Here is an 11700-nt window from a genome sequence, read left to right as displayed (position 1 = left end):
GACTGTAGGTCATTTTTTGTTAAACTAGAATCTCTATTTTATTTCAGTTGTTTTTTGAAACCTTAAAAATTGTCCGATGCATAAAAAAGCATAATAAAAGTCTTCGCAAATTCGTAAAACGTCAAGCAAGCAGTTGATTTATTGCTCAGCATTTTACACAATAATAAATCATTTCTTCACAACACTTGATGTTGAAACGTGGTGTTTATTTACATCGGAAGAAGCCCATAATTTGTTCCTGACCTGGCAATCACGTGACAGACTCTCTCCCAAGAGAGCACTTCCGGTAACGTTTCCTGTGTTTGTAAACTGAAAACATTGCAAGTCCGACAGGAAAATATTCCTCTACTGTAAAAGAAGAAGAGTAAGGTAAACCAAAAAGATGTTTTAATGCAACCCATAACAGTATAACACACAATACGCAATATTAACAGTATTAAAGACATTGTAAAGTGGAGTTAAATAGACGGTAAACTCACGCCCTGTTGTGATGAATGGATGTGAATGGGTTTTGGATGAGTAATGTTTGTACAGATTAGATAAAAAAGCGAATTTATTTGATTCAGCAGCTCTAAATTCAATGCACTGCGTTGCTTTTAGTGCTTTATTTAATATGCACGCATACAGTGTCGTTTACAGTCAACACATTAAGCTGCAAAGGTATTGTATATAATTAAATAGATTGAATCTATTTCTTGCAAAAGTTTGTTTTCTTTGGTTTCAGTACTGTTTGCTATGTGATAAGTCTGATGCAATCTTATTTTGAACTGTACCTTACAGACTGACTGGATGCCAAATCCCCAAGAAGTCAGCAGAGTTGATGTTATATTGACATTTACAGTTGTCAATATACAGTCACTCACAATTCAACATTTCATTTATTAAGTTTATATATTTCAGCTACTTCATTTTTATAATCTGATTTGTCTGTTTTCCATGATTTTTTTATTTTCATCAAAACAACAGGATCTTTGTGCAAATAAGGGATTGAAGAAAGCAGGGGGGTGGTTTAAATAACAATGTTTTTACTATTCCAGTGAATGATTCCCATAACAATCCAAAATCAACAGGTTGTAAATGCTTAAATGTATTTCCAACATTTGGGTGTGACAGGATCTGTGAGAATCCATTCAGTTGCCGTTTTGAATGGGGTTTGTTTCCACATTTTGGAATTCTTGACGCCTGGAAATTACTGTATGGTTTAAAAGCCCAATCCTTTAAGCCTACACAAACAGAGTTTTGGCAACAAAGACATAATATATCTGATTCCAGCGAATAAACGCTGTGATTTGTCTTTGTGTGGTGAGCTGGAAATGTGGCAACATCATAGACCGAGATGGATATTACCCTGGCTTTATGTCCCACCCCTTCTGTTTCTAGGCTTGGGCCCCTGATGATTGGGGCTTGTGTGGTCTCTAATCTTTCATCCTGCCCAGAGCGAAGTTCTCTGTCCCCCAAAACACACACACACATTCTCACCACCGCGATGTCACACCTTCCCAACAACTCAGTACGAGAGCACATGAAATGGGTCAGTGTTTCATTTTTCCTCTTTTGTTCGCATTTGTCTGCATTAGTTTGCGTTTTACTTTATTTTGGCTATCTTGTGTTTTACTTAATTATAAATCAGTTCCATCATCCATCCTCTCTACTGAATTAAACTAATGTAAGCAATTTAAGTAACACCATAATAGACAGCACTTTGAGATTAACAAGTAGCCCTACTTCCAAGTTTTCTGACCTCTGGGCAGTCAGATGCTTTTTGACGTTAAAGAAATAGTTAACCCCAAAAAATATAAAATTTGCCCATATTTTACATATATTTCACCTAGCCATCCTAGGTGCATATGACTTTATTCTTTTAGCTAACACAATCCGACTTATTTAATATCGTGGTTGTTTTTAACTTTATAATGGCATTGAATAGTGCCCCATTTTTAAAGCTCCTAAAAGCGCATCTATTTATCAAATACTATTTTCATGTAGTTATTAAATGTCTTCTGAAGTGACATAATGTTTTTTTAAAATTCACTTTAAAAATGTCTGGGTTAGTTTTAACCCATGCTAGGTAAATATTGGACAGAACACATACTGGGTTAAAAATGACCCAATGTTGGCTTGTGGTTACGCAGCCAATGGATATAATAACCCAACATTTGGGTTAAAACAACCCAGCACTGGATAAATTTGAACCCAGCTGTATGTTCTGTCCATTATTTACCTAGCATGGGTTAAAAACAACCCAGACATTTTTGGAGTGTTGGGTCAAAGTTGTAGTTTACGCTTGAAATATAAATGTTACCCTACAAAGCCCCTTAACTTCCCCTTGGAGGATATTTAATAACTGTGGGGCGGTTTTCTCGGACAGGGATTAGACTAATCCTAGACTAAAATAAATGTAAGAGCTGTCCAAATTGAAAACAACTTGCATTGCCATATCTTAAAATACATCACAGGGTTTTCCGCAGCACTTTTCAGTTCGGGCGGCCCACCTAAGCTGGGAAACCCTACCACCTTAACTAGGTCGTCCCCAAAAAATTTTCGCTGCACAAAAGGCAGTAAAGTGCATCTCGGACAATAGTGTGGACGCGCTTTACACCGCACCACATGGCCGAAATGAGAGAAAGACATGGTCCGTCACTGTCTGGAGGATAACTCCAGACAGTGGAGTACTTTCGCAGCACTTTTCAGTTCGGGCGGCCCACCTAAGCTGGGAAACCCTACCACCTTAACTAGGTCGTCCAAAAAAAAATTTCGCTGCACAAAAGGCCGTCAAGTGCATCTCAGAAAATAGCGTGGTCGCGCTTCACACTGCGAGCCGGCATGCGCGCCACGTGGCCGAAATGAAAGAAAGACATGGTCCGTCACTGTCTGGAGGATAACTAGCCAGTTGATAAAACATTTAATTCATTAATAATCTAGTAGGTATTCATTTTCTGTCATAGTTTCTTCAAAATTTAGTTTTATTTGAGTGTTTTAAATAAAAATATTTTCATCATGACGGGTACGCCCCTCCCCTTTGATTGCCATGCCCCCGGCCCCGCCCACTCGCACAACCCTACCACCTTAACTAACACATTTTTTGCGGGAAACCCCGCATCAGTGCCCTTTGTTTTGCCTCAAATTGCACACAAGTAATGTTTTTAGTTTTTAAGGCATGTTTGTTAAAACTAGTTTTATTTTCTAATTAAACTAAGGTCTAGTTCTGGTTTAAGATAATCCCTGTCCGAGAAACCACCCCTGTATGAATTAGTTTTTATTGGATAGGTGCACTTTTTGGAGATTTTAAAATGGGGCACTATCTAATGCCATTACCAAGCTGAAAAGAGCCAGGATGTTATTTATTATAACTCCCACTGTGTTCGGCAGAAAGAAGAAAGTCATAGACATCAAGTATAGCTTGAGGATGAGAATATGTTAATTTTCATTTTTGGGTGAACTGTTCCTTTAAAAGACAAGAGTTGTGTCATACACATTTCTTTTTTTTTTAAACATGATTTTCTCAGTGATTCTTGTCGTTTCATTTGTGGTTTTCCTAAAAAATCGCATATTTGTCCTGGGAAATCTTGCCTGTCATGTAGGACCCAAATTTCAAGTTGAATCTCAAAACCATCCGATTAGTGGTCGGCAAAAGAGGTGACTTTGGGTAGCACTGTTGGTTTACGCGTAATAAACACTGTATGTTTGTTGTTGTGCTTGTATGCAGGCTGGGTTGTTGGGCTGTGAAGCGGTGCTGTCCAGCATGGCGCTCATGCAGGCCGGCTCCATGCCCAACCACAAAAAGATGGGCTCTCATCTGGGCCAAGGACCAAGAGAAAACAATCACAGCCACAATCACAACAATACTCACAACCAAAACCATAACCAGGAGACCCAGAATCAACATAGCCACATGGTGCTACCTTCAGGGGTCAGCTGCCCACCACTCGTAAGGAAAAATGCATTGATCACAAGCAGACATGCAGAGTGCCTCAGTAGTGTCACACGTGGTTTATTTTAGGAATCTAAGAGCGTTTTTGACTGAAATGACCATGTCAGGAAGTTTATGAATTCATTGCCCACTTTTATGGTTTGGGAAAGTGGGATATCTTTTGTTCCTTTTACGTCCACTTTTAAAGGATATCAAAAGGAGTAAAGTGCATACTAGTGATTTCTGTGGTCTGAAACCATCTGAAAGTTTTTGTAAAATAATTCAGTGACCTATATTTCCCTGTTTTTGAACAGCTTATCCGCAAGGATGGAGACTTTCACTCGTCACGGCTCTTGGATGTAAAAGACATGCAAGCCAGCCAGAACGTCCAGCCAAAGAAGAAGAACAGGAAGTCGGGACTTCCCTCCAAAATGCGAGATAAACCCCAGGCAAGCATTCTGTTTGATCTATTACCCTGCGAGTTGGCCTGGTAATAACATTTACTTTATATATTAATGTCCTGACAGAACGCATGTGCTTTCTTATCTTGTGTGTATGTGTAGATGGAGATGCCTGATGTTAGCGACGATAACTTGCTCGGCTCTCAAGTTCAGAAGAACTTCATCTGTGAACACTGCTATAGCGCTTTTCGCAGCAGTTACCATCTGAAACGACATATTCTCACCCATACGGGTATGCCATGAACTTTTCCTTGTCTATTCGATATATCTTTTTTAGTTTTTAGAGCTATGACTATGTGGTTAGGCACACACTTAGGTTACAGGTTGAAGTGCAACACATGTCCCAATCTCATTTTCTGTATATATGACTGATTTTTGGGTTTTGTCTTCTGTCCTAGCCTATAATTAAAAAAATATATGTTTCAATTTGTGTTTAGGGGAGAAGCCTTTCGGATGTGATATGTGTGACATGAGGTTTATTCAGCGCTATCACCTGGAGAGACACAAGCGTGTTCACAGCGGCGAAAAGCCATATCAGTGTGACCGCTGCCAACAGGTAATACACGACACATTTACACTTACCACATGCATTTTATTTGTGTTTTTGACACTATCAATATTATTTCAAGGTATATTCCATTTTCTTGTGTGACATTAAAAGGACACTGCACTTTTTTTTTAATTAGGCTCATTTTTCGGCTCCCCTAGAGTTCTAATTTTTACAGTTTTAGAATCCATTCAGCTAATCTCCGGGTCTGGCGCTACCACTTTTAGCACAGCTTAGCATAATTAATTGAATCTGATTAGACCATTAGCATCACGCTCAAAAATATCAAAGAGTTTCGATATTTAATATTATGATATTACACAGCACCCGAAAATAGTCCCCAGCTATTGAAAGTTACCAAGGGGACTATTTTCGGGCACTGTGTACCCATGCAAAAGTCCTTGAATGAGATTATAGTTCCTAGCCATATCAGCCTAGAAAATCACAACTTTTAATTTTCCGTCGGTCTTAGTACACAATGTAACTACAGAAGAGTCATGTTTTAAATAGGAAAAATATAGAAACTCTTTTTTTTTTTTTTTTTTTTTAGCGTGATGCTAATGGTCTAATCAGATTCAATGGATTATGCTAAAAGCGGTACCGCCAGACCCGGAGATCAGCTGAATGGATTCCAAAACATTAAAACTCAATTGTTTGAGCTGGAAAATGAGCATTTTTTTTTAAAGTGGAGTGTCCCTTTTAGACAAAAATGTTTATCCAAAGTTTTTCAAAGTTAAAATGCATTCTCATATCTAAGGTTAATATTCGGACACTATTAAACATATCGTATATGACCCTGTCTGTAAAATCCAGGTTGAAGTCTCAAAATATATGTATAAGTGATAAAAGTTTTATTTTAATAATAGATTTCACTTCATATTTAATCTTTCACTCAGTCAATTATATTACAAAATTATATTTTCACATGTGTAGGATGATTTTGGATGATTTTTTTTTTTAAGGACAAATAAAATAACTTTTATAACTGGGTTTTCAAAGGCAGGGTCACTTATAGGCTGATTCCTTGGTTGACAACCAATAAAAGACAGGAAGCTGTTTGGAAATAGCATTTGAAAATCATTATTCATTAAAACTAAAAATTTCAATTATTTTTGGTGACATTAGTGCTGCCGTAATATAGACTTTGGCTTTAAATTTTATTTACATTTGACAATGTTAAACACACCCTAAATAATTTTATCAACGCCATGTTGATTACACAAACTAAAAGTAAAATGCCACGTGGTAAATACTGCACTGTAAAAAAATCAACTTGATTTCAACTTGATAACATCTTTTTAAAAATATTTTTTCTATCTTTATCTTTACATTCTGTCAAAAAAAATATTGTGTTAGATTTTTAGATCTAAAAGCGTCTGCTAAATGACTAAATGTAAATGTAACTTAGTGAGGAATTGGTATAAATAAATAAAAAATAAAGTTGAATGGGCTTTATTTTTATAATTTATAACAACTTCTAACTAGTCAACAAAGTTTAAATTAATTCAAGTTGTTTAAACTTAAACATGTAAGTGAAACAAGGAATTTTTACAGTGTGGTCAAACCACCCTGATCTCAAGAAAATTTGTACATATTTTACGAGTTGGATGAATTAAAGTTTAATGAATTCATGAATGAATACAAAAATGTACGATTTTTAGATAAAAAATAATTATGATACTCCACCCCTAACCCCAACGTCACGAAAGCAAATTGTACAACACATACAATGAAAGCCCTAATGCTGTTTGTATTCAAAAAGTCAAGCAATCATGAGTTAAATTTTGCATTTTGGAACCATAACCTAATTATATTTGTTGATTTAACTTACAAAAATCATACACTTAAAAATTAAAGTGCAATTAATTTAAACTGATCAGTTCAAAATGCTGTGAGGAATACCCATAAGCCCTTGCGCCTGAAAATTTTAAATGATTTAATTTTGGTAAAAGAAACTGATGGGACATTAGTATTAACAGTTGTTAATAAAACTCTGTGTAGCATTATTGATGTTTTTTGTTGTAAATTATAGTGAAGTCACTGTTCAGGTGATGTATGCATGCATGCACCACATTTAACTATAATGAATTTACAGTGAACAATGCCATTTGTTGTGTGCTGCTGTGGAGAATTTAGTTGATTGACATAGAGTCAGTCCTGAACGCATTTCATAAAACCTTGTTATATAAATTTAAATGACAATTTAAGTTCAGTGAGTGAGTTTAAGTGCAATGTACAAACATCAAGTTTGGTGAACTTAATAATTTAAGTTCAGTCTATGTGGCCACCAAGTTAAGTGAACATAAATATATACGTTTTGGGAGACCCATTGCCTAATTTAATTGAGGTAACAAGTTTACTCAACCAAATGAGATCATTCAACTTATTAGGGTTTTCAGTTGGTTTAATGAATCTATACGAATTAGCCATCATGTAAAATACGTACGATCAGATCGACAGATCACGTCCGAACAAACCTTTTCCGTACGTAATTATCCGAACCCCTTCTGTCATGCAGAACTTTTCCAGAACCGACCGGTTACTTCGACATCGACGTTTGTGTGCCGTGGGCGTCCCAAAAGAGGAGAACCAGCCGTGCTGCGAGGTACGGCCGTTTTCTCAGGACCCCTCCCAGCACACGTCTTCATGGAGCCCACTGCAGACAAACAACAGCCGACTGGCAGTGTGACGGACCTACTGATCGCTCGTACAAACTTCTCCCCGGACTGCGGCCAAACATACAGTCCGGCACCACGAGCCTCTGAACTCTTTAATGACTCACCAACAGTGAAATCTTTTATACTGTTACACTGGGAAACAGCGTATTTTGTATTTTTAATTATTGTAGATGGTACTGTCATCAGCAAGCAGTTTGTTTCTTTATATGGTCCAGGCAATAATGGCTTGATATTGACTTCCTATTGTTCCCATGGAGGGGTGTAGTTTGGGTAAACTTGCACTGTTGTGGGGTTTTCAGCCTGTGAGCAATCTTATACATCGCTCCGACACGTTACAGTAGACAAATTATGATTTTCTTGGTGCGCTCATCAATGAATCATTGCCATTTCAAGAGTGTATTCTCATAAAATATTGTGATAAAAGCTTGTGACAATTGACAGCTTTACACTGGTTAAAAAGATTTAAGAAACATCATAAATTCATCCTGTTTCCAAAGGAGAGATCATTTTTTAATCACGATGTCAAGCCTGCGCATTTGTCAAGCTTTCGATGTTAGCCTTTCGGTCAATATGAACACTGAATTTTCATTGAGTATTAGAAAGTGAATTTCATCTTTGGCATCTCAGTGTCTGAAAAGACGAAGCCAAGCCAAGAATTGCATTAAAAACCTTTCAACGGGTTCATAGAGAGACAACGACTATATAAAAACTGCTTGTTTTCACATAGGTCTTAAATTTCATATTGCCCTTGAACACAGACCTGTGCAGTTTTTCACTGCTGAACTTGAGTTAATATATTTTTTCAGCATTTCAAATAATTTAAGTAGAAACTGTAGCTGAACTAGACTGCTGCCACGGTTTAATGTAGTGGTTTCATTGTGTTGTTGGTTTTTATGTACGTGTGCATGTTCCTTTTGTTAAATGCATATTGTAAATAAGTTATTGTTTTTAAAGTGAAAATTTGCATTTTTTTTTTTAAGAAATAATTCATTGTTTGGTATTTTTTACTATTCACAAACAACTAAAGTTCATTGTTATCCTGATAGGCACCATGTAGAGAGTGAAGACATAGGACCTCAAATTGAAAATAAATTTTCTTTTCTAAAAACATGCCTTCTATTTAACTAACAAGTTATTAACAAGGTTTCCACGGTTCCTTGAAATCCTTAAAAGTTTGTGAATCTGGAGGAAAAATTCAAAGCCCTGGGAAGTTTAAGAAAATATATACATAGATACAGTTCATTAAGGTGCTTTAATCTATTTTATGCAAGAAGTTTTCTGGAAAAAAATCCATATTATTCCCTGTGTAGTGTAGGTAATATCATACAATTTCTAGTCTTTTAAGCACAGGTGCTAAAACGTCTCGGGTTATGTACGTAACTGTTGTTCCCTGAGAAGGGAACGAGACGCTGCATCTGCCTTGCTATACTTCCTGCTTCCGTGTAACGCCGTCTTTGCCAATATTTCAGATAGCGATATACTTTCTGGCTCCCACGTCACCCTGTCTTTGTTGTTAAGCCTCACCATTGGTTGAATTTGATATACACATTCAGACGCACTTACCCCTGGAGGCGTCCCCAAAGTGTCCCTGCAGTGACGCAGCGCGAGTTCCCTCAAAAGGGAACTGTAACAATATATCTTAAAAGGTAACACGATATAACCTTGCTCTCACTTGAAATGTGTCCCCACATTTAGTCCTTGAATTTGTGGGTATTGGACCTGGAAAGTCCTTGAAAGGTCCTTAAATTTAAAGTTAACTAAGGAGTGGGAACCCTGTATTAAGGGTTTGTTATTACAGAAATGTGTTGTATCCTCTCTGATTTCCTGTTACTCAGTTGGTAGAGCGTTAAAAAGGCACATTAGGGATTTGATTCCCACTATCTAAAATAAAGGAAAAAAGGTACAAGAAGGTACCAAAGTTGTCACTGGGGTGGTACCTTTTCAAAAAGTAAACTTTTGTACCTAAAAGGTAGCCTACATACTGGTACCACAAAATGGTACATATTAGGACCTTTTTGAAAAGTACCAGTGACAACAGGAATACGTGCACTGAAAAATATATATGTAGTATACTTTAAATGTGCTTTAAATGTATTACATGTAAACTGATTTAGCAAGAAACCCAAGCTTACCAGCAGGTGGCATAAGCCACCAGTTTTTAAGAAATGTGCATATTAACTTGGTCTTGAATCATAACATTTTTTTAATTTTTGATCTTTATTTAGGTTATCAGAATGCAAAACCTAAAGCACTAGGATCTATGAGTATATGGGTGATTCTTACGAAAACTTGGTTTTAAACATGTCAAGCATGAAAATGTAAAAATTGCTTAAATTTACTTTATTTCCCACCAGACATTGAAAAACAAAGTCTGGAGTAAATGGGAACATTAATTTAAAAACTTTTACTTATCATTTAACACTTTTTGTAACATAATTTAAAAAATTAGTCCTAAAAAATCTCATTACCGCAACAGTCAGAAAACATCAACACTGACATATTTTCAAAATGACATGACAAACCTGAAAGAACATAATTTGGAGATTCTGCACATGCATTTAAAATCAAAGTATTATGCTTCTATTGATTAAATTAACATTTAATAAGCATCTGTTGCGGTAATGATAATCAAAATGTCGTGTAAGCATTCTGACGAGACAATATTTCAAATTAACTGTAAAAAAATGATCTTACCTGGTAGCCATCTTGAAGTAACTGGTCCATGTGCTTGGTCACTCAAAATCAAACTTTATTAAAATTCTGTATGTGTGCTTAAACTGTTCTCAAAAAGTGTTGCGGAGGATGAGAACATCAGGCATGGACACATCATTTTCCTAATTGTTCTTCATTATTATTATACATGAATATTCAGTAAATATTTTTTCTGTCATCTAAAGTAGTCTAGCAAAACATCCATTTATTTTTTTTCTTAATATTTTTGTGTTAATTTGATTAAATTGCAACATAACGCATGTTCAAACACAGCCGGACACATTGCGGTAATGAGAATTTCAGCAGAAAATGAGATAAAATTTACAATTATAAATTCTTATGTTGAAATCTGTGTTAATTCTGATGCTTTTTAATGTTACTATATTACAGATTTTAAAGCTAAAATCATTAGTGCCGTGGTGTTTCAATGGTTTCGTGAGAATCACCCATATATGCTATTTACATTTTTAGATGAAACGGTCCCGAGCTGTGCCCTTAAAAACCGTCCCAATGTGTATTATTGAGGTACATATGTGTATACATTTGGTACTAATATGAACTCTTTAGGTGCAAAGTTATATCCCATTGATAGCTAGGGAGCATTTATTTTTTACATTAAAGCTACTGAGAGATCCATCATAGGGAATGTAAGCATGTCTAATGTCACAACATTGGAGACTATTTTACCTAATATATCGTATTTTGACCACAAACACTCATTTACGCTAAGGAAAATCATGCACTGCTGCAATAGGAGCAATAAAAGCAGTCAGTGTCAAACAGATTGTAATATGGCTAGGACTTGCATTGTAAAAGAGAGATTACTATAAGCTAAATTGTATTGTTTACATACATGCGCTATTTTACACGCGTCTCATGTTTCATATATTACTCTTGAACACCGACATTTTCCACAGTTTACCTTGGGTTACTGCTGTATATTTGTCAGCGCTTTAAATAACAGCCCACAATAGTAGCGGCTATATATCACCAGCCATTGTAGTGTAGAAATATGGCCTGGAAAGGACTTGGTATTGGAAAAAAGTGTTTAATACCACTGAGATCTGAAATTTCCAACAGAAAAGAGATGCAAGGGAAAACGCAGCTTTGCCAGCTAAAGGAGACAGAGTCAGACAAAGACTGTGCCTTTGTGTTGCTGCAGACATCCAAAGCCTCTCCAGTGCCACTGCTAAACCTGATTTACAGCACCCATGGGCTGTGTGCACTTAACACACTCGCTTTTAAAACCGAGAAATAGAGATTCTTAGATGTAGACATCTGCAAAATCCAAGATTTGTGCAGTTTAAGCAGTTGCATTCGCAAACGAATGTCCTGTATGTGTACTTTGTAGTAACACAGTCTATAGATTAAATTCAAAATGCCTTTATTTCA

At 36.2% G+C, this 11700-nt stretch overlaps 1 protein-coding gene across 3 annotated transcripts in view; it reads left to right on the top strand.

The window, feature by feature from the left end:
- Positions 1-225: 225 nt before the first annotated feature.
- The window catches only part of znf740b (zinc finger protein 740b), a 28151-nt gene continuing 16676 nt past the window's right edge, over positions 226-11700 (top strand). Inside the window, exons 1-7 of one of the 3 annotated variants that reach the window (XM_055189227.2) lie at positions 226-369; positions 1381-1531; positions 3707-3928; positions 4225-4359; positions 4474-4603; positions 4809-4927; positions 7437-8704. In XM_055189227.2, coding sequence (XP_055045202.1) covers positions 1394-1531; positions 3707-3928; positions 4225-4359; positions 4474-4603; positions 4809-4927; positions 7437-7607 — 915 coding nt within the window. In that variant the 5' untranslated portion in view covers positions 226-369; positions 1381-1393 and the 3' untranslated portion in view covers positions 7608-8704. Of the gene's footprint in view, positions 370-1380; positions 1532-3706; positions 3929-4224; positions 4360-4473; positions 4604-4808; positions 4928-7436; positions 8705-11700 lie in introns of those variants that run through there. The other 2 variants (XM_055189230.2, XM_055189231.2) reach the window with 2 other exon arrangements.

The sequence above is a fragment of the Misgurnus anguillicaudatus genome, chromosome 13 (genome assembly GCF_027580225.2).
Source record: "Misgurnus anguillicaudatus chromosome 13, ASM2758022v2, whole genome shotgun sequence".
NCBI lineage: Eukaryota > Metazoa > Chordata > Actinopteri > Cypriniformes > Cobitidae > Misgurnus > Misgurnus anguillicaudatus.
The sequence above is the reverse complement of the archived record's forward strand: the minus strand, read 5'-3'. Positions and strand labels throughout refer to the sequence as shown.